This window comes from Kwoniella bestiolae, chromosome 2 (genome assembly GCF_000512585.2).
Source record: "Kwoniella bestiolae CBS 10118 chromosome 2, complete sequence".
NCBI lineage: Eukaryota > Fungi > Basidiomycota > Tremellomycetes > Tremellales > Cryptococcaceae > Kwoniella > Kwoniella bestiolae.
The window spans coordinates 1,239,788-1,262,136 of NC_089242.1; the positions used below are offsets into that span (position 1 = coordinate 1,239,788).

Genomic DNA, 22,349 nt, shown 5'->3' on the forward strand with positions numbered 1-22,349 from the left:
GATGAAAACGATGAATCAATACAATAAGCTGTATCAGCATAAAGGGTCAAAGTCAGCATCGCCATACATTCCCATTCCCCATATCCTTCGTTATAGCCCAGGTGAGCCCGTACTCTTAGTCGCAGTTTTATTCCCATCTATATACAGATCCTTTGAAGCAATTACGACCCCCTGTTCAAAGGAGATAACAGTAAATGCTCATTCAAGCCAAGGAGGGTTGAAAGGATGTTTAGGGGTGTTGCTAAAGGAATCTTTCGGATCGGACGGATTCGCCTGTTGGTTCTGGACAGATCAAATGACACAGTGAATATTGATGCTCAGTAATGATATTGCTGAATGTCATCATTGAAGGGTGTACGAGTATGGAGAGAAGTGCATCGTCATTATGATCATGATCATGAGTAAGAAAGCTATGAGGGTTGTGAGGGTGGTGTTTGGAATGTAGGATTCGTTTCTATTGTTTTCTGATCCTATGGTGGTAGAGAATGCGCATCAGCTGGTGGTCTTCCCTTTATGCGTATACAGAGATATGGGAAATAACAAGATGAACACACCTCATCTGGTCCTCCGAAATACTAAATCAAGAACCACTTATCAGCTCGAGTTCATATGACTGGACAGATCCTGTCACAACAGAGGATCGAGGATAGCCTTACTCACACCTTTGGCTTTCAACGATCTATATCCTATACCATGCGTTATAAGTACTCCTCCGTAGATCTAAACGAAACGGACAAAGTTAGCGGCGAATTCTCGACAGTTCAAGCGAGTCAAACGTTCGGACTGAAGGGAGGGTACCATGCCTCTATACCTGCCGTAGCGCAGTTGAAGGAGGTGCGACTCACTGTTAATCCTACAGACGTCAAGACGATCCCTCGTTGTACCAGATCAGCTAGAGCGGGCATTGTTGTTGGTGATGTTGGGTGGAGGAGATATGAAGTAGGGATGGAGTATTGCAACTCAATTGGCGTCTCTGATTTGTTGAATATGCAGACGGTGATTTATTGAAGTACAAGCTATGCAATGCCCGGTAGTGTTGAGCCAGGTCTGGTCGATCTGTAGCAGGCTAGTGATGTTGTAAGTGTAGTTGAGATGAAAGATCAAAATGCGAAAGATTACGAGGTGAGTTAACGTAAAAGAACGGAAAAGATGAGGTGAGATCAACGATCAACGATCTCGGTCTCGGTTTCAAGTGAAATCTTCATTTTTATCATCCATCATATACTATCATCCATACAGTATAATCATTCACATCTCAATCAAAGACAAAGACAAAGTCTCGACCCATACAAATCTCATCGATATACAAGGAGGACCCAAGGCCAAAGAATTCTAATCCAGCAGAAACACGTCCCATCGATATACCACCATGTCCACCCAATCCGCCAAAATAACCCTCACCTCCCTCCGTCCCCTCATCCGATCCCTCCCTCCTTCACCTCTCTCAGGCGAAGCCGTCCAACTTTCCGAAGCTCTCGAAGCCATCGCCGAGAAGGCGCTTTCCCCCTCTGTCGCTCCGGCAACAGCAGCGGCAGCTAGCAATTCTTCGATGGAGGCGTTGAAGGTTGCTGGACATCAACGGAGGATAACGCAGATGAGGGACTCGATAGGTAGGCTGAAGAGTGGGAATGCTATGGGTCTTGTGAGTAGACTTGTCGCTGTATCTGGATTTATTACCGGCTATGATGAGGGGGTCTCGCAGTATCGATCACTTGCTTGCCTCATTATTCTCGATAAAGACGAGCAATTCGTCACTCTGACTAGCGCTCATCCGCTCATCCATTCGTTCTTCTTCCCATCATCTCCCTCTCCCCTTCCTTTGATCCCTCTCATCTTTTTCTGTCCCTTCCCCGAGTCCTCTCCACTCCTGCTCCTGCTCCTGCTCACGTTCGCCGTTCGCTTCACCCCCATCCCTTCATCCGCCCTATCACCCACTCTCATCTACAAGCTAACCTCTCTTCCCTCCCCACGACAGTACCCCCTAACGAACCGTATCCTCACCCCACCCAACGATCCCCATTACTACACCCGATTCAGAAACGGTGTCCGAAACGCAGAACAGGGCATAGCCAGACCATGGTGGAGGATCTTCTTCGATATGAAGGGGAAGGAGTAAATCTACAAACGGAATTATGGATATCGCATGTATTATATCAGGAGCTACTGGATCCATCTCAGAGGGTACTTATCGTACTTTGGAAAGTCCTGCTCAGATTTGGGCATATGTTAAGATGGCATAGTAGCATAATATAGCAAGCAAGATTGAGCTATCTACTTGGAATTTATCGTTCAACTAATTTACATATCTCGTCTTTGAGATGACCTAACTATCTAGCTTAAATCCAAACTATACAAAGAAGGATCTCGATGACGTTCTGATGGTCCAACCAAATATAAGCACCAAGAAATGTCCTTTCATCGCCCTCATCATATACCTCAATCTATCAAGCAATCCCAATCTCGGTCTAACCCTCAAGAAGCAACTTGATGAACCTCCTTCTCTTATCCTTCACAGCAGCAATCACAGCAGTCTGTCCAAACACAGCGGGGCAAAGTGCGTCGACTAAGCGATTCGGACCTTTAGCTGCCATTGTCACCTGATATCAAATTGTAAGAAGGAAGAGCTACTCACCCAATTCATCAGCATGCTCGTTACCACCCAGAACAGGCTCGGGATCATGTGACTTCGTAATAGACGAAGCGGAGGGTGGAGTCTTTGGTTCTTCAGGTATGAGGGAGACCCCTTTCTTAGGTGGGGATGCCAATTTCAATGGTTTCTCCTCCTTGTCGTTGTCCTTCTTCGATTGGGCTTCTTGATTCTGGATAATCTCGGGTAATGGTTTATCTTGGCTATGAGTTAGAGAGATGAACTCTAATGCTGCATCTTCATCTTCTTCTTCGTCATCGTGTTTGTCACTCGAAGGTTCCTCCTCTTTTGTACTGACTTCTGCCGCATTCGCTGGTTGTGTAGATCCGATGGAGGCTGGTCCGTCCAACGCTGTGTCCTTGCTCGTACTTTCAGCAACCCCCGGCTCTTCATTGGTACTATCGATTGTACTCTTCTCCTCCTTCTTATCGACATTGCCTGGCTCGATCGAATGCTCTATCTGCAATTGATCCACCGCGGGTATCTCGTCAGAGCTCGCGCAAAGCCTTATAACGCTCATCAATCCTATCAGCACCTAATCAACCGATATATTAGCTTTCACTCCATCTATACGGTCAAGCTACTCACATTGGTGTTGATCTGAGGTACACCCTCTAGCACGGCGAACGCGGCATCTCGATCTTCAGCAGCAAGGCACGAAGTATGGTGGGAAGTAGGCAACAGAGGTGAAGGAAGGGCAGTTAGAAGGTGAAGCAGGGCCGATGAGATCAATTTGGACTGATCGCCTGGCAGTTCATTCCCCGTATCCAAGCACTACAACGAGGGAGGTATGGGCATCAGCTCGATTTGCAATCTCGTTTTGGTATGGTCAACTCACCTCAATTATACCCCTAACATCACCTTTCTCGATCCACAATCCCTCTACACCTTTGCCATTCGCCATGAGATATTCCAGTAATCTCCACACATCGCGTACAGGTTTAGCCGGCGCTTCTCCATTGGTTGTCGAAGGGGCTAGAGGTCTAGCGAGGATCTTGCGGTCTGCCAAAGACACTTGTCGAATAGGTGAGGGAAGGGCGGAGAGGACATGTAATGGTAAAGAGATAGTCGACGGGAGGTAGGTTGCTTGAACAGTAATAAACTGATGTATCGCTGTTAGCTAAAAGCCTGTCAGTGTTGTGTGAACACAACTCACGGTATCTTTGCCACCAGCGATCCGCAGTACCAGCACATCTACGGATAGAGGTTAGTATGGAAGCGAAGATTTTTGCTGGATGAAAGATACTCACCGTTGATATCCTCACTACCAAGAGTCAATCTCGAAGACCAGTGTTCGTCGACGTTGAGCACTACCTTCAAGATCATGTCCTGTCCAGGCTCTACCACAGCTGTTGCAGGGAAAGGCCACATGAACGGCTTACCTACATTTGGACATATCAGCTAGGCTCCCTCGCGCAACAGGGGTACGACCTACAGATAGGCTTATCAGACGAAGGGGGTTTGAAGTCATAGGTAGCAGGTACTCGACCGACATTTCGGAGCTTGATCTCTCGCTCGACAGGCTGTCGATACCTACGTTAAATGTCATCTCAGCTTCATCCTCCAAGCCCTCAAAGTAAATATACTCACCTGACATCGCCGAACTCCAAACTCGTTCCTTCGATTTCCAAGCTTGGTCTATACACCTCCTCCAATCGGTCCAACTCTTTCATGACCGATGCCAATTCCACGCCTCTACTACTTTCATCCACCACTCGAACTTGAGCTCTGAATGATCCGGTGACTGGTCGATGGTCTGACCACAAGATATCATGAGATGTATACTCATCGCATTGGAGCTCAAAGGACGAGGGCAAGGTGTGTTCGTTGGCAGGGAGGTCATACACGATTCGATCTGTGTATGCTGGTGCTCGTCTGAGATCATGCGTTGTGGATCCGTGTACATATTTGAACGTTCTGAATGGTTGGGTGAGCTCGATATTACGCACATGCGACAGCGACTCCGCTTACGGTGGAAACGTGATCTCAGCTTCCGAGAAGCCTGCAAATGACTGCTCTGACAATATATCTGCTCGAAGCTGTGCCACGGCCTGTGATCAGTGGTATATCCTTGGATCAAGGTGATCTTCCAAGCTTACCTGATCTTTCGCCAACATATCCTCCCATTTCTTCTCCTCAACCAATTTCTTCACGTCGTTGTCTGGTAGATCAACTCGGTAATTCAGATCGCCCAGCCAGAACTAGGCAGGGGTATAAGCGAGACCCTGGCGTCAGTGCTATACATCACTCACCAGCAGATGCGAGTCCTCCTGATTCAACAGCTTTTCTTTGGCTTCGGGCAAGAACTCCTCGAAACCTGCCGTGAGATCTGCTTCATTGGGTCGAGGAAATGTCAGACCGGTTTTGAGCACTTGGTAATCCGATCGTCTTCGATCCAAAGCAGTAGCGAAAGCTGCCATATCTGAGGCGCGGGATTATCAGCTTCTAATCGAACTGGACAAGAGACAATCTGAGATAGCTTACGAGCGTTGACGAAACATAACGTGGTATCATGTATTTTCAGTCGTACAGCCACGCCCTGCAACACTATCAGCGTGGTTTACCCTACATCTTATGAAGGTTGATTTACCGCTTTGTTGCCCTGCCAATGTGATCTTCGTCAGCGAGTTGAACCAATATCAACGGAAGAGAACATACCCCGAACCCAAGCAATCCGATACCTCTTTCACTCGTCTCCACCCGCGTCACATATTCCTTCAAGCTCTTCCGCACGAATATGATCATCATCACGCCGACATATTGCGTCATAACGAGCTGTAGTAGCACTCTGGTTAGTATGCTAAGGACGGAAGTCCAAAGAGATGCTACTCACTTTCTCGAAGTCCCCTGCTCTATCACCTAGACCTGCAAGAAGCGCTGTTTCCCATCCCTCTGCTCGGCTATTACCTTGAGAGATCAACAATGACTGTCTTCGCAGGTCTATACATCAGGTAGTGAGCTTGGCTCAGCGCTCGATACCTTGATGCAGGACAGCTAGAGACCCACCCGCTTCCTGGAATCCAAACACCAAGATATCTTCTTCCCCCTTTCCAGCCAACGGACCAAGTTCCAACGTCCCCTCTGGCGGGATCTTGTCATTCACATTATAAGTCGCTATCCTGATTTTGATTTCCTCTCGTCTCGACCACTTATCCTGCCTTGCGAACAGTCGTTTTCGGAGGAACTTTGTACGTGAGAATGTTGGTAGATAAGGATCCGGATACTGTTCCTCTTCTTCCGAAGGTTCGGTGGTTTCTTTCGAAGTTGAGGAGAGTAAGGGAGTGTCGACTGTCAATGTGGCTTTGGGAGTTATTAGCTGATTGTGTCTCACAGTAAGTGTATGGTAAGACAAGTGCTCACTCGAAGTCGAAGGAGTCATGTTACTTGGAGTTTTAACAGGAGGCGATATCAAATCGTCGACATCGTCTTTCTCGTTAGGCGACTGAACCGAGTACAGATCCAACCATGAATGGCTGATACTTCTTGGCGAAGGGGAATGAGCTATCATTGTGAACGGTGAGCAAAGCTTTGTAGTCTTACAGAATCCAGATACCAGCTCACCTGCAGCATCACTCTGTCTCCTGAGCTCTGCGACCAATTTCTGTACTTTTGCTGATTGACTCGCTGATATCCTCAGCTCAAGCTTTAATTCTTCGCAGCTTAGGTACAAGGTTATGTCTTTCGAACAGAAGTCAGCACAGCACGAGGTCCAGAAGAAAGGAGGGAGGAATCGACACCCACGAGGCTTTGCACTTTGCTGGAAGAACGAATTGGAAGGTGAAGGTGGGGTCTGCTCAAGACGATGTTTGAAGCCTGGAACGACGGGAATGATGTATAATATGGAAGCTGCGGTTTCTGCCGTTGGTGGTGTGACGATGAAGATGCTATTCAGATCGTCTCTCAGTGAGGTGTCTCTGTTGTGTGAGCGTATAGATCACTCACGCAGCTTCATCCCCCGTCTCTCTCTTGCTGATCACCAACAGAGCATCCGCCTTGATGAATGGCGCGTAACCTCTTCTCACACGACATCCTTGTGAGATAAGTACCTTCTCGGTGTGTCTAAACAGCGTTTGAAGTTCAAATGTTGTTGTGGTATTTGCGATGATAGCTTTGGGCCCTGTCGCAGGAGTGGGAGGCTGGGAAGCTGAGGATATGCTCCAAGTTGAAGCTCGACGCGGTAGGGAGGGTAGGAGGGACATGGCTTAGCGTGAAGGAGGAAATAAGAGGAGACGTTGGTGAGCAGGAAAGGGGTAGCGGGATAGCTACTTGTGAGATGTATACGGTGTGGATGACAATCACTATCAGGATCGTACAGAGTGATGTTGAGATGATATGAATGAGAGTAATGTTGATATACAGATATATATACCTTTGTTCCACTCAGTTATACTTGTACTTTCCCATTCAACGCAGCAACAAGACACAACCAAAGACACACAACAACGGGGCTCCACTTCAAACAGCCAGGGGGGTCACGTGGGATGTGACCGAAGAAAGCATGACGTGTCAATTCAGAAGTATGTGTGATAAGCGGTTCCCATTGTAAAAGTCGGTGATGTGTGATCTTGAGATTTCATTGATTTATTTCAGATGTTCTTTCATTTTGATAAATGAACCAGCATATTCAACGTCGACCACTCAACGGTATCAGCAACGTACGACTAGTGTCCAGATAGAGGTAGAAATAGAATGGCCACGACAGAACCCTTGTCAAGGATACCGAGAGGTACGTCAACTTATCCCGCAGCACCCCTTCTTCCCCACCGCTGACCTTACCATTGATAGGTCTCCATCACATCATCTCGACGAGGCCTAACAAATTTGCCGGTCGGTAAGTCGACTCGTACCGATTTGCAATGGTTAAATTCGCTGTATACTGATCAAATGACATCTCGTCCAGTCTACCATCAAGATTACCTCACGCTTCGACCAAATTCGTACAGCCTAGAGACAGAGTGAGGAAATGGAATATAAGACCGGGAGATAAAGTCAGATTGTTGGTAGGAACACCCAAGCAGAAATTCATAAATCAGCAGGATGCTACGGAAGGATGGAACACCTTCACGGTGAAGCAGGTGGACTTGTCTAGGAATAGGGTGTTCTTGGAGGGTGTCAATGTGAGTGCAGCGGTTCTCTGTCATTTTGCTTTATACCCCTCGATGTGTGCTGTGCACTACAAGCTAATTTGGGGCCTGTACAGAACAAGAAAAGCAATGTGATCCATGCCAGACCAGCAAATTACGATTCTCTCACGGAAGGTCAAAAGAATTCATATGACGATCAGAAAAACCACATACCTACAATGAGACCAGTCCATTACAGCAATGTACAGCTATGTTACGATGATCGTAAGGGTGCCGAGAGGTGAGAGACTTCCTGCTGCTAATCTCAATGTGGCCTGATCGAGTGCTGATTGATGAAACTTGTACTGTTCAGTCTTTTCGTATCACGTATGAAAACCGCTCGAACACATTTCAACATTAAATCGCAGCGATTGGATTGGACAAGAATAGCAGCTAGGATAAGCGGTGGTAGTTCGTCAAACGCTGAGTTGGAATCTGGACCTATAAAGTTGGCTTGGCCCAAACCTGAGAAACCATATTCTCATCCTAAACGTAGGTGGAATTCTTGTTCCCGCACTATGCTCATGCAGATGACAGAGAACTGATGATGTTATTCTCTAATCCTTAGCCGATGATGATTTAGACACCTCCAACGCAGTGACCATCCAGGATACGTTAGTCCTCCCCGGTCTAGAAGCAATCGAAGAGACCAAAGCTGCCGACCTGGTTCCACAACACATCAACGCCCCATCACCCTCCGACACTTCATTCTCCGACGCATACCTGAACCACATGACCGGCGCTCGAAAGCTGAACAACGAAGAATCCAATTTCGTTGATCTCCTCATGCCTCTCTACCTCTCTGACGAGCTATCACCCCGATTCGGTAAATACAAGACCTACAAGGCATACAGAGCTCGAAGGGAGGCAGAGGAATTAGAAAGACAGAGGGTCGGCAAGGACGCAGTGGAAGATTGGGTGTTGAATGGTAAAGATAAGGGATTGAAGGAGATTATGGATCTCGATGAAATTGGCTTGGAGGGTGTTTTCCTGAAACCTAGAACAAGGAAGGAAGTTAGGGATGCTGCGGTCACAGAGTTTGATCTTCAGAATGAACTTGTGCGCAAGGAGGTTAATATGAATGTGCGGGAGGGTAGGGTGTTCGATGCGGAATCGGGAGAATGGATTAATGGGGCCAAGGGCGATAATATCGAGAGAAAGAGGGAGAGAAGGGAGAGGAAGGAGAGGAAGGCTTTGGAGAGGTTGGAGAGATTGAAGTTGGAGTAGTGGTCGGTGGTGTTTTACCACGCTGTCATGCATGGTTGTACCCTTTCTAAGTCTTGCTGCTTACCCATCGTGAATTGCCAACTCACGGAGGACTCGTTTCCCGCGTAACCAGTGCTCAGTGTATTGCTTCCCCTCTCATTTCAGCTATTAATATCAATCCTACCGATCTACCTGCCTACGTATGTGGAGCTATCCTTTGATGAAGGATTCACTCCAACAAAAATGAACTAATTGATTGACCCCTAATGACGATAGCTTCCTTTGTTTGATCCACCTCATCTCTGTTCATGTCCCGTTCCGACAGGTATATCAAAGAACAGTTGATTTGCAAACAAGCACTCCACAAATAGCTAATATATACACCCCCCCTTCATTTGCTATTTTCTTGTTCCGCGACCAGTGTATCATGTCTGGAACAGTATCAAACACAACGTTAGAGGACAACTCTCCAGCGATAATCTATATAGGTGATTGGGATGGCGAGGTGCATAAAGGTGAGTGAATTTCTCCATTATTCGATAAATAGTCACAGTCTATACAAGGATACAAAGGACAATGGACAAGGGGTCCGACATAACGAAGAAGGACAAAATAGAATAGCTAACGATATATATCGGTTGGTCCACACTACATAGGTGATCCACTTGTGGCGGAATATACCAATTCCACATTCCACGGATCCAGTAAGAAAGGAGATTCAGCAAGTTTTCGTTGGAATGGTGGGCAGGTGTGGCTGTTCGGTGCATTCAGAGCAAAGTGAGTCGAGCCGATCAGGACCTCTCAAATGCAACTCATGTTCCGCACCATCCTCTGAAAAGGAATTGGGTTCGGTGGAGACTCCTGTGTAGGATGCTAACACATTTCGGAATTAAGCCACGGCTGGTATTCCATAACCTTAGACGGGTTGGAGAAACAGTCTTTCAATGGACAGCAAGATCCCGACGTCTTCCAACAAGTCATGTTCGATAGTGGACAGCTGGATGTCGGCGCGCACGAGCTGATACTGTTGAATGAGGCGGATTATGAGAACAAGGATCCCGCTTTGTCCTGTAGGTTGGTGCCGTCATTCGTGCCATGTAATTGGACTGATTTGGTGTGAGCTTTAGGGGTTGATCTAGATCGTATCATGGTCCAGGCAGACGGGTGAGTCCTCAAGATCAAAAACCCGAGGACTATGCTCACTGATGGTGATCGGCACCCGTAGAGCTCAATTCGACCCGTCTTCAAGTGACTTCGCAGCTGGTCATATGATAACCACCGGAACACCCAGAGTCCAAGCAGTGATGTGAGTGCTGTCCGCAATATCCGGAAGAGCGGTCTAATGATATAGCGTCTCCAGGCCACCTACAGGTACACCCAAGGCAGTGTACATATCAAGTGCTCCCGGTCGGCCAACAATGGAAGTAAAAGGGATGTTCGGGTTATTCCTCTTGCTGTTGTGTCTCTTAGTGAGATGAAAAGCGATGCATCGAAGAAGATCTGGTGGCTTTGATTCTGCGTAGCACGTACAGCTTTGAGGGACTGCATATAACGTCTGATGTAGTTTGAAAGACTAATACGATAGACCAGTGGGAGAAGCAGTGTTTTCGGGGAAGCCATCGGGTTTCCCGTCGGTCACCTTAACGGAGGATTTTTGGATTCCCCGTATACCGTAAGGCTAATCACAAAGCAAGAACGCATTGGGCATGTATCCATGTATGCAGATTTATATAAAGAGGTGTGCTCGCATCTCTCGCAGATCTGAAGTCCTCCATCAAACGAAAAACCACGACAAACTTGACAGTTCATTCAATATGATCGTAGATGATCAAGGAAGAAGACTCATGTGAGTTCAGCCGGGATCAGGACGGAGCAAGTTGACTGACTTGGTCCTGCCACATTCGATTGTTATAGCACTGGTTACGTACCAAAGTTGGCATTGACCTATGCTGGTATAGTGTGTTATGGTATATTGGCAGTGGCATTCTGGGCTCGTGAGTGCTTTCTTCCATTCTGCCTTTCATCGTCCAATACCAGAAGACAGATGATTTTGCTTTAGACGGAGACGTAATGCTGATATCAATGGCGAATGGGTGGCAGGATTCTTTGCTCATGGAAGACACAAGTACATGTTGACGTTATGTATCGGTACGAGTACGATGGCAGTTGGGTTTGGGATCAGGGTGATCATGACGGATAAACCTGATCAACTTGGTGTATACATCGCTACGACTCTGGTAAGTCGAACACCAACCCCAATGACTCCTTCATCGTTGCTCACCACAATCATCGTAGTTCACTTTACTCTCCCCTTGTGCTTTCCTCGCCAACGACTATATCATCTTACCGCGATTGGCGAGATGGCTCGAGGCGGAGGATCAACTATTCATGCGAGCTAGTCGAGTGACCAAGACGTTCATATGGAGCGATGTCATCACATTCTGGCTTCAAGCTGCTGGAGGTGGATTGAGTGCCTCCCAGTCTGAGGGAATGCAGAAAACAGGTTTATACGTGAGTGCCACTACGTCAAGGCGGCGTACAGGTGCAGACGTTCTGACTCTGCTTGCGGATAGGTCGCTTTGATCGGTCTTATCATTCAATGCGTATCATTCTTGCTCTTCTTGTGCCTGGCTATTGTATTCGGCTACAGAATGTAAGTAGGGATCATCTTCGGCTAGGAACAGCATAGTGCGATTGCTGACTGGGCGACATTGCTCTTGTTAAAGCCGAGGGACACCCAAATGGACGAATGCCCCGCTCAACTCCCAAGGCTACACTGTCCATCTGCGCAAAATGGAAGACTGGCGAATTATCCTGTACGCCGTCCTGTGGACCGGTATTGGCATCATGGTGAGTCACTGTCCCTCATCATGATACTCCGTTCGTGGCTGACTTCCCATGTCGAGCTCAGATCCGATGCGTCTTCCGAGTGATCGAGTACGCCGAAGGGTTCGACGGTAACTTGCGAAATACCGAATGGGCGTTCTACGTTTTTGACGCTTTACCCCTCTTCTTGGCTATCGCCGTTTGGGTATTCGTCTGGCCTCCTGCCATTATGAAGGATCAGAACGAGCTCTTCAGGACCGCTGCTACCTCGCCTACGCAGTTTCCTTTGACTGTTAGAGAGAATTCTTAATGGACGAATGGCGAAGATGGCAAGATGAATCAAGGTCAGTATGCCTAGTGGCGCGAACGGATACGCCGCTTCCCTTGGATATCGCCAAGATGTGGGGCGATGTAGATTTGAACGAATTAGATGATAATAGTCACGAAAGCTATCAATGAACATAGACAGTGAAGTAATATTGTTACTTCCAGTTTATAAACCCTATTCCTTTCTCAACCTTAAACAGACAACGATCGCCGTCATATTAATACCCACGTTTATATCTATGCGCTGCGCCATATACCATTTACCACATGTATATAGAAATCTATAGATGCAATAAATCCGAAATTGCATTCCTCCAAAAAAGTATCTCGGAGCAAGCCATCTTAGTATACCCCTTTTGTCCGATACGGATCGCGCACCAGGACATGGCCAGTTGGCGCTTGTCAGATCCAGAGAGATGATCCTGCATTCTATGGTACGTAAGTCTATGGAAAGATGCTATTATATATACATAAGTCTATCGTGATTGTGTCCCAATATCCACAAGAAGCCCCTCAACATGAATGAACGAAACGAAATGAAATGATCCTCCATGCTCAAATTCCTTAATCGTACTTTCGTACTCTGAATGGCCTAAAAAGATGATCAAGTCAATGAGATGATCTCTCGAACGATCCGAGGGGACTTACTGCTGTGGTGAAGAATCACAGGCAGACACTATCCTCTCGTACTCTGCCATCGCCGAGTCTTCGTAAGAGGTATCAGGCCAGGTCTGATCGATGCACTGAGCACATTGGACTGGGAGGGGCGTATCAGTACGTGTATCACGACTCCGCTGGAAGAGTCGACTCACGAGTAGCGAGTAAACCCTCAGAAGAGCACAAAGCCTCTCTCTCCGACTTGGCACCTTCCACCCGTTGCACACCGCAGATCTCCGTACACGAGTCATCCGATGGTGCCGATTCTGACATGGGGATTTCTACTCGAACAGTTGCGGATTCAACTTCAGCTTGGAACTCGGGAGTCATGATGATATCTTCTACGTTTTCGGGGACTACCTCTGATCGCTTGTGGATTGCGAGCGGGTCTTTGGCGAATAATACTGGTACGACGTTGGGTTCTGCTACAGGAGCTGTGGAGGATGGGCTCTGATCAGCCCCCCATCTTGGATACATGAGTGAGGATGGGATACTTACCTGAGAAAGCGGATCCGAAGAGACCCAAGGCCAATAGGAAGGTGGATGTTCGCATTTTGTTCAGAATGTGAATTTGAGTGAAAGGGTGGTTTGTTGAGTTTGGATGTAAGAGATATGAGAACGACCAGCGAACAGATGAGAGATATGGTTGTAGAGTGTATATGTATGATCGATCAACGATGGGGGTTGATAAGGTGTCAAGGTATTCGATGTATTTTAGTCTTATTCAGCACAGCTAAATTGGAACAGTGAAATCAGGTCGTCACGAGCTAGCGCAACTTTGTGAGAAAGATTGAATGAAATGGTCTGGTGGTAAAGTGCAGAAGGAATGGGTTGGTGTATCGAAGAAAGGAACACTAAGAAGACGAAGGAATTGAGTGGGAGGAAGGAGAGTATTAACTGAGAAATTCCAATCAAGAGAAGCAAAGGAATTGAATCAGTTCCACCGTTAGGTCCATGCGGTATACCATGCAACGCGTCTGCACCCACCCACCCAAAAATAAAAAAAGCAAAATCAAGATTTACGTACTAACGCTTTTCGTCCATCAATGCAATGGTACCTTTCCATCTTCGCGTCTTGCGGTAAGTTGTGCTCTTCCCTTTGTTCTTTCAACGACCCAAAGGTGATATGTCTCTTCTGATAAGAGCAGCAATGACGTGATTTCCTGCTTCCGTTGTTGCTTAATTACCCTTAGAAGGAACAGCTCTCTCTCAGACAGACACCAGGGGAAAGAGAGGAATGGAATGGCTGTGAGATGCGCCACTGTAAACCTTATTCTCGTTGCATTCCGTTACATATCCTTATTCTCGCGTTTTACCCTAGTATCCAATCGATTTGCCACCCGGCAAGTTCTCGGTTGGATTCCTTCTCACAGTCCGATTGAAATATGATTTCCTCATAAATCAATGTTCTCGAGGGATCCATCCCAAAAGGACGTCGAAACGCTTATCATGCAGCTAGCTGTGTAGTACGGCGCCAAAGCTCGGGATGGACAAGAACATCCGATCCTGTTGTCCTTATCAAGATTCACGCTAGTTTCAGCCTCTGGAAAAGAATCGATTAGAATTTAATCACATCTCGGTCTTGTTTTATACGGTTCTCCGAAAGACAGTATAGGTTGCATGCCTGTCCGCAGCATCGACGTCTGTTACAACCTTTCGAATGAGGGTCCAGTAGAAAGTGCTTAAAGATGGCACATTGTTAAGCTACGATGGGATCAATCATAGACAAGATAACATGTACTCCTATATATGCGTGTGTATGAGAAGCAAGGAGAACAGATCGATCCTCTCTATATTATATGTATATAAGTCTAAAAATACAAGAGCGTTGTGTATGTATACTTCTACAATCGCGATGATGCAGATAACAGATCGTGAGCAAGACACCACAAAAACTATCCAGGTTTAGAATGGATCTACTCTCTAAGATTCTGGCGAAGGTGCAGGAGAGACAGCCGGCGAGGGAGCATCTATCGTGAATGATTCAGCATTCAAGCCATAAACTCATGAATCATCGCAATCACCTCTGAGGTAACCTCCTTTCTCCCAATGACCATTCACATATACCTCTGCAGATCGCTTGACGGGATCTTCGAGCGCGGCAAGGAGTACTCTGACTCGGGAAAAGTCTAGTATGCAAGTCAGTTGCTGAATGCACATCCAGTCGAAATTCACAAGTACCAACTCACCTAGAGGCTTCAACAACCATCCATCGAAATGTTCCGCCAGATTCGCTCTATCGCTCTCATACAGACTCGCTGATACAGCAAAGATCGGTATCCTCCCATCAACGCGCAGCGGGTCGATCTGAGTTTGAGGCTCGAGTTTCGATTCAAGCTTTCGGATTGCTTCGGCAGCCTGTCGCCCATCCATGATTGGCATCCTACAAAGCTCGGTGAGTTCGCCATACCGTGTTTTAGCTAGGTGTTTACTCACTGGATATCCATCAAGACAACATCGTAATCCCAATCATCCTGCAATGCTGTCACAGCTTCTTGACCGTTGGTGACAGCCTTGACAACGTGTTTATCCATCTTCAAGCGCTTCTGCAAGATCTGCGAGTTGATCATATCATCTTCCACGACCATGACGCGCAACTTGGATTTCCCATCCGGAGTCTTCTTTGATCTCTTTGGTTTCTCTGGCTCCTGCGGTACGGTGGGAGACCGGTTGGTCTGCGAAGAAGCAGATTCTCGTCTGTGGTGGGGACCAGGGGCTTCGATCGAAGCTTGACGTGACGGCCGGTAAGACATTCTCCTGGTCCCCTCCAATCTGGGCGTATGAGATACCTCGGGAAATCGTCCGTTCGTAGGTGATGATCCACTGTGGACTGATTGTTCCGCTTCGGCATCCACCCGACTCGGTTTGACAGGCCACGAAGAGTCGGTTACGGGGAAAGTACCGGGTCTGCTCATTCGATATTCTGCATCTTTGATTCGTTGATCGTCGGCTGCCACAGGCTGCTGGAGCATGTGACTATTACCGAAATCATTAACGAATGAATCGACTTCGGATAACCCAGATCGAAGCGAGGTGACTGAGCCTGAACCTGAACTGCCCGCTCGGCTCTTGACGACCATTCCGTTGGAATCCTTGGACGATTTTGAGGCGGGTTTGCCGTGATGCACCAACATGGGTAAGGTGAAGAAGAATCGACTCCCCACGTTGACCTCTGATTCGGCACGAAGTTGACCATCTAGCTGTTCGACGATTCTCGCTACTACCGCAAGACCAAGACCCAACCCGTTGGACGACGACGCTCTCATCTCGTCAGCACCTTCCAACGTGACAAACATAGCTTCCAGCTTGTCAGTGGCGATACCACATCCCGAGTCACTGATAACGATCTCGATGGGCACTTGGCCGTTCCTGACGAGGTCTTGGGACCGTCCGCCGTCCGATGAAGTGCGCTGTTGAAGGCCGCAATAGACTTCGATGAATCCCTTTTCTGTGAATTTGACAGAGTTGGCAACGAGGTTGGAGATGACCGTTTTGATCTTTCTTGAATCGCCAATGACATATTGAGGCATATTCTCCGCCATGATGACACGGAAGTCGAGGCCACGTCGGGATGATTCGGTTTGGTATAGTCGAATGGCGTCGGTAATGGACTGTCGGATGTCGAAGGGATCGTTGAAGGACTGTTCGTTTCCTGTCTCGATACGGGTGAGGTCGAGCAGATCGTGTACGTGGAACAACAACGCTCTTGAGGCTTGATGACTGTTTTCTAACATGCTTCTGACGTCCGAGTCGATGTTACCGGATAATGCCAGTTCCAGCGTGTTGATGATCTGACTGAGAGGTGTTCGAACAGCATGACTCGTGTTGGACAGTAGGATTGCGGTGAGCTGGTTGGATGCCATGGCTGATTGTTTCTCTCGCCAGACCTGGATGAATTTACCGTAGATGAGAGCGAGAACACCAGCCGATTCGAGTTGATCATCCGTCCATGCTCTACTTCGACCTGTGACGATCTCGGACCAGGTTTTGAAGGATTTTCGGGGTTCTAGACTTGCCGAATCGCCCGCTCTATCGTCCTTGTACGGTTTACCTGCCCATTGCACTTCACGCGCTTGACCTTTTCGCAAAAAGACGATAAAGTCTTGACCGGCTTTGGCGGTGAGGGGGACATATAGTAGACCCGCGATGGTGTCTTGTGCTCGGGGAAGGGTCAAGTCGGGGAAGTCTCGTTGTATATGGTTTGACGCTTTGCAGGTGCTGAGGGGTTTTGTTTAGCAGGAGACATCGATTTGATGACGAAACAACTCACTCGAATCGCATCACTCGGAGATACTCTGCGATGGCCAACATGGCTTGACCTTGCTCGTTCCTGTGGGAAATTAGCGCGTGCCCTTGTTGACGTGAAGGCCAGACTCACTGTCCCAAGAGTTTACATCCATCACCGATGACCAAAAGCCCAGACTCGGCATCGAAGATCTGTAGCAGATCGTCTGCGTTCGAGACGATATACCCAGTAGGGTGGGATTGGGTCGGTATAGTGGAGATCTGAGGCAGGTGTCAGCTGAGTCATCAAGAATAATTAGGAAAAATGCTCACCAGCTTCCTCGTATGCAACCTCTGAGCATAACTCAGCCTTTCAATATTCCTAGAGATCGAGTCTGATAGGATCCGCATCATCTGTCGCACAGGGAAGGACACTCTCATCCCATGGTGCCCGTAAGAGTGGCAGGCGATCAAACCCCATAACTGTCCAAAAGCCATGATAGACACCGACATGGACGATCTCACGTGCATGTTGGCGAGGTCTAAGCAATGTTGTCAGCCCTGATTCATGAAATAATAACCCCACTCACACTTGATATGTATCGGACTCATCGCTCTGAGGTAACAATGCGTCATATCCAGCGGCGTATCCAGATCTTCTTTACTCCTGAGCACCATCCTGGCCGTGGTCTGACTTCGATCGTATAACAACCTAACTTTGTTGATCTTGTACAGCTCTCTCGCCTGAGCGGGGATATCGGCAGCGGGGAACATCAATCCTTTATAGAGATCTGTGGTTTTACCCCATTCCACCAGTTCGGAGACGACTTGACCGTTCATCGATTCGTCGAACTGGTAGATCAAGACTCTGTGGAATCGACAGAGATCCTGTATAACGCCGACGGTGATTTTAAGGAAAGTCTCCAAGTCGGGCGCGGCACCCAGTTGATCGTTGATCTGACCCAATACAGCGAACACATCCATCGTACCTGTCGTACCGGCAGGTGGACCTCGTCGCGGTCGTCGAGCGCCCCTGGCACCTCGTCCTCCCGATCCAGAATCCAACGACGATCCTCCATGCTGACCTGTTCTTCTCATGCGTTCAAGAGCTCGTAAGGGTTTAGCGTGATTCGTCGTACTTTCAATGATCCTCTCGATGGGGACTTCGAATTCGAGCCCATCCAATCCCATGGGTTTGGAACCGGGAGGTAGCATCGATGAAGGGTGACTTCCACTGGCCACTTGAGAGGTGTTGGGAGTTGACGAGTTGCCAGCAGTCATGACGGTTGACCCGTCTGAGCCTCTATGCCGGTTAGCTACTGTGGTCGAGCCGATGGTGAGAGAAGATCCAGCTGAAGCTCGTCCAGATCCAGTCCCGTTACTTGATTGATCACCTACACTGGCATCTTGGAAACTGCCCGATTCTGGTGTATCCGATCCAGCGGTTGAGGACAAGGTGGGCGGTTCGAAAGGCTGTATCAGAGGGTTGTACTCGTCTCTCTCTAATTCAAACTCCAGGATGATCAAATCAGGATCAGGTACTTTTATTCCATTCTCGTCGACTTTGTCGGATGACTTGATACTGGGCCGATGGGCTGCCACCCAACAGGTCCATTCCCTCCTGCGGCCAGTAGCGCTTCCGCGAGATGTTGCCGATTCTTCGTCTTCTTCCGAGTCGTCGCTTCCTGGTTCACCGTATCCCGAGAGTAGGAACACCGAAGGTCCTTCTTCTTCGACACTGCCTTTGCCACTTTCAGCAACAGGGAGGTATTCGAGGTTGTCTCGAAGCACATCTTCTTGGTCGATGGTCAGGATTCGGGTGAAGCAGTCGAGCTTGAACAGGTATTTGGGTGATAGACCGAGGAGTTCGGTGGCGTTCTATACGATGTTCGAAGTCAGTTAAAAAGTCTACCAAGCACAATTAGACATACCTCGGACGCCTGTCTGACAGTCAGAGTACCAGTGTCGTAATCTTCTTCCAGTACCATCAAAACACCGAAACCCTGAACCGCACCAGGCGTGGTGATCGGTTCGTCCTCGCATCTTCTTAATTTGCCCTCTCGACCGACTACCACATGATGCCCATCGTTATCCGAAACATGCTCGAAACGGAAAGTCACGATCGGTTCCGAGCCGTCTTCACTGGTCGTTGCTGTGAACTCATCCTTGTCCTTTTCGTCGCCCGAAGCGATCGCTTGTTCGCTTGAAGCAGGTGCACTAGCGTCTTCGTTGTCTTGCGCCCACTGGTGAGCTTCTGCGGGTGTTGGACCGGTGTTGATCCCTAACCCATCACCTTGGCCGAGCACAGGTGTATCCGACCCATCATCAGTGGGATGGGGGGAAGGAGTGGGTGCGTTGGGATCGGCCATGTTGACCGTGCGAGCTTGTTGGTTTATGAAAGCTCTGACAGTGTCTCTCGAAGTGGTCGATTGACTCTGTTGACGCTGTTGCTGAGCCAATCTGGCTGCAGTAGTGGGTCCACTCGGGCCGCCGTCGCCTAGAGATCCTCCACTATCACCTGTAGGCATACCTCGACTGCTTTTTGTACCCGTACCAGAGCCCCCTCTGGTACCGTTTCGTTCGCCCCCCGTACCAGTACCAGTACCAAGTGCAGAGTTCAAAGACCCCGCTTCGCCCAGTCTGACGATCCCACTAAAATCGTTGATCAAGGATGGGACACCGGAGTCATCGACATCGAGACTTGTTCTCGATCCACTGCGGGTCGAGCCTCTCTTCTTCTCCACCAAGTCTTCTAAAGCGTTGTCGATTGCCCGTCGGGGGATTGGCTGTTGTAGTTCAGGTTGGTTTTTCGACTGCGACTTGGATTTGCGATGTCGTGGTCCGGAAGAAGACTCGCCTCGACCGGCCGAGGAAAAATTGGTGGTTTCTCCTGCATTTTTTTGCTCCGCTGGATAGTCTCGGTAGTTCACAGAAACAGGCGTATCTTGCGGCTGACCCACAGGTGTCCTGTCCTTTTGAGGAAGACCACTACCGGAGGCTTCCGCTGATGGGTTGACGGGAGCACCATCGATGCTAGCATGTGTGACGGTTCCCGAACTACCGCCGGTGGTGAGACCGGGTCGTTCATTGGAGGACTTTACTTCGTCCTCCGCACTGGCCCTTCGACTGCTGGGTGCCGAATCGCCTTTATGGGAGAATGATGAATCCGATGGAGGGAATCTAGAACCCGTGTTGGGGGTGGGAGGTGTTGCGCCGCCTCGGCCTGAAGCGTTTCTATCGCCCGATCTGCCATTGAATGTCACGGTAGCTTTGCCTGTATCTTTGGGCGCTTGACTCTCGTTTTCATCTTGTTGCTGTAACATCTGCGCGATCGTCTGTATCCCAGCATCACCATCGGCAGCAAGGGAAGTCTGTGAGAATCGTCGATTGTCATGTCCATGTCGTGATGCGGGACCTCTCGTATCGCTTGATCTGGATTGGACTCGGTTGAGGGATGCTCCACCGGGAGACGACTCTCCGGGATTCTGTTGATCCGAGTTCAGCCCTTGGAATACCGATCGCATAGGGAACACAAAACTGTTTCCTCCGTAGGTGGACGAAGGGCTGAGCGGACCGCCGCTGCCCATGGATGGGGAGATGGAGGGACTGTATCTTGGGGTGACTTCGGTGGTGGGTGTGGTAGCTTTTCGCTGTTGTATCTGACCTGGTCCTGACGAGCTGGCGACACGATGGGACGGGGAGCGGGGCTTCTGAGCATGATCAGTGGAGAACTGACCGGAGGAATAGGTAGGCCTGGCAGGCATGGCGACGGACTGGGGGCGGGAGGATCGATCGAAGGAGGGGACAGAGTCGGATGAGGTGTGCGGTGACGTGCCGGGGGTGGGGCGCGTGATGGGGTTTATGGAGGGGACGGCTCGCTCTTCGGTTTGATTTGGGGGCGGAGACGGCATGACGGCTGCAGTGGCTGTGTGATGAGAAGGAGGGTTGGAGATGGTGAGCACGACTGGTTGCAATTCAGGTTATTCGGTTGGAATTGGTATAGGAGAAATACTCACCGGATTCGCCAAAGGAAACAAGCTGTTCGTGCGTCAGACTATGGTCCAGAGAGGACGATCCTTGTTCTCCTTGAATTTGGCCAACTGAAAGTCCCGTATTCTCCTTTCCAAACGAATCTCCGAGACTGGGTCAAATCGACTCTTGGCGTCTCGATCGTGTCGAGTTGGACGGGATCGATTTACTATTCTTCTAGTTGGCTGCTCATGCGATATCCCGATCCGCGAATGTATCCGACTTGCTCTATGTATGACCCGATGTGTGTATGATGGTATTCGACGATGGTGTATATGTGATGATAGTATTCACAAAGCGATGAATGCGAGATGGACGATAAACGATGAACGGTAGACCCGCTCCAACCTTTTTTGTGTTCTCTGTCCGTTCTCTGTACTGTCCTTTCGATCGGGGGATGATGATGAGTCAAGATTTGACGCTAATTGGGGTTATTGGATTTTCAATTGTGTTAACAGTACTGAAAAGAATTCAGATGGTGGTATCTAATCGATGATAATGATAAATTGAAGCAAGGATCAAATCACGTATGTATGTATGTATGTATGTATGTATGTATGTATGTATGTATGTATATATGTATGTATGTATGCGCACTCCCTCTCTCACTGTGCATCTATCTATCTGTATGATACGGCAAAAAAGTGAGATTGGTATGGTTGATCGATTTGAGCATACCACATAGAAGAAAAGGTGAGTACCAGGTAGTACCAACTACTAATCCTTGCCACCACTGAACCCCTAAAAAAACCTCTGTACTGGCCCATTCATCACACACTATCACCATCCGAGTATTAGTATCCTTGTGACCCTGAATTTAAACCTCTCCGATTTCCTACTGGTAACAAAAAAACCAAGATCCCGTAATCCCTTACCTTCCCTGTTCTGGCCTACCTCGCCTCGCCTCCATATGCATTTGCTCTCCGAGTTGTGCGTTTATCGTGCTTGCGCTCACCACCTATTCTTGCCAGGCAGAGAATAAGCTTACCCGGGCCCGGGCAACAAGTCGACAGTGTCTACATTCCCATACTAACCCTCGCAGTTATCTTTGCTGGAACCGATACGGACAATGCTGTTCCACAGGGAGACAAAACAACACAACAGGTTGATACTTGCGCTAAGGCAGTCAGTCCTCAGGAAAAGAAAGCATCGGTCGTCCTTCTCCGAAACGATATAGAGATTAGACTTGAGATCGAAATGCAGCCACATAACCTAAGCACAGTTGTCATGCTTGCTTTCTATATATGTCTCGGGTGATTGACCGGCGCATCGCATAGATCTGAGTAAGGGTTGGATCGAGGATTCCGGCA

General features: G+C 48.5%; 8 protein-coding genes across 8 annotated transcripts; 4 read left to right on the forward strand and 4 right to left on the reverse strand.

Annotated features, from left to right (window-relative positions):
- Positions 1-410: 410 nt before the first annotated feature.
- I302_103612 (uncharacterized protein) lies at positions 411-905 on the reverse strand (the record flags this gene model as incomplete). Its single annotated transcript, XM_019188981.1, has 4 exons — positions 411-470; positions 555-575; positions 661-720; positions 846-905. 4 exons carry the CDS (start codon positions 903-905, stop codon positions 411-413), a joined length of 201 nt encoding a protein of 66 aa, XP_019048543.1.
- Positions 906-1,369: 464 nt separating this feature from the next.
- Positions 1,370-2,116, forward strand: I302_103613 (uncharacterized protein; the record flags this gene model as incomplete). The annotated part of the gene is made up of 2 exons (XM_065869699.1): positions 1,370-1,642; positions 1,976-2,116. The coding sequence occupies 2 exons, from the start codon at positions 1,370-1,372 to the stop codon at positions 2,114-2,116; spliced, it is 414 nt and encodes a 137-aa protein (XP_065725771.1).
- Positions 2,117-2,465: 349 nt separating this feature from the next.
- I302_103614 (uncharacterized protein) lies at positions 2,466-6,846 on the reverse strand (the record flags this gene model as incomplete). Its single annotated transcript, XM_065869700.1, has 19 exons — positions 2,466-2,563; positions 2,633-3,182; positions 3,236-3,421; positions 3,486-3,749; positions 3,804-3,841; positions 3,898-4,029; positions 4,083-4,180; positions 4,238-4,564; positions 4,619-4,686; positions 4,747-4,848; positions 4,900-5,069; positions 5,132-5,186; positions 5,306-5,422; positions 5,481-5,587; positions 5,654-5,947; positions 6,008-6,148; positions 6,209-6,325; positions 6,389-6,531; positions 6,590-6,846. 19 exons carry the CDS (start codon positions 6,844-6,846, stop codon positions 2,466-2,468), a joined length of 3,264 nt encoding a protein of 1,087 aa, XP_065725772.1.
- Positions 6,847-7,336: 490 nt separating this feature from the next.
- Positions 7,337-8,997, forward strand: I302_103615 (uncharacterized protein; the record flags this gene model as incomplete). The annotated part of the gene is made up of 6 exons (XM_019188984.1): positions 7,337-7,373; positions 7,433-7,478; positions 7,548-7,764; positions 7,848-8,011; positions 8,084-8,262; positions 8,339-8,997. 6 exons carry the CDS (start codon positions 7,337-7,339, stop codon positions 8,995-8,997), a joined length of 1,302 nt encoding a protein of 433 aa, XP_019048546.1.
- Positions 8,998-9,403: 406 nt separating this feature from the next.
- I302_103616 (uncharacterized protein) lies at positions 9,404-10,454 on the forward strand (the record flags this gene model as incomplete). The annotated part of the gene is made up of 6 exons (XM_019188985.1): positions 9,404-9,491; positions 9,633-9,753; positions 9,871-10,046; positions 10,104-10,140; positions 10,202-10,282; positions 10,337-10,454. The coding sequence occupies 6 exons, from the start codon at positions 9,404-9,406 to the stop codon at positions 10,452-10,454; spliced, it is 621 nt and encodes a 206-aa protein (XP_019048547.1).
- A 336-nt stretch (positions 10,455-10,790) lies between these two features.
- Positions 10,791-12,112, forward strand: I302_103617 (uncharacterized protein; the record flags this gene model as incomplete). Its single annotated transcript, XM_019188986.1, has 7 exons — positions 10,791-10,822; positions 10,891-10,970; positions 11,077-11,213; positions 11,272-11,487; positions 11,550-11,629; positions 11,703-11,826; positions 11,888-12,112. 7 exons carry the CDS (start codon positions 10,791-10,793, stop codon positions 12,110-12,112), a joined length of 894 nt encoding a protein of 297 aa, XP_019048548.1.
- A 581-nt stretch (positions 12,113-12,693) lies between these two features.
- I302_103618 (uncharacterized protein) lies at positions 12,694-13,339 on the reverse strand (the record flags this gene model as incomplete). The annotated part of the gene is made up of 4 exons (XM_019188987.2): positions 12,694-12,721; positions 12,778-12,886; positions 12,942-13,220; positions 13,285-13,339. 4 exons carry the CDS (start codon positions 13,337-13,339, stop codon positions 12,694-12,696), a joined length of 471 nt encoding a protein of 156 aa, XP_019048549.2.
- Positions 13,340-14,790: 1,451 nt separating this feature from the next.
- Positions 14,791-20,921, reverse strand: I302_103619 (uncharacterized protein; the record flags this gene model as incomplete). The annotated part of the gene is made up of 8 exons (XM_019188988.1): positions 14,791-14,915; positions 14,976-15,169; positions 15,223-17,004; positions 17,057-17,116; positions 17,165-17,292; positions 17,344-17,552; positions 17,601-18,888; positions 18,942-20,921. 8 exons carry the CDS (start codon positions 20,919-20,921, stop codon positions 14,791-14,793), a joined length of 5,766 nt encoding a protein of 1,921 aa, XP_019048550.1.
- Between the last annotated feature and the right edge of the window lie 1,428 nt (positions 20,922-22,349).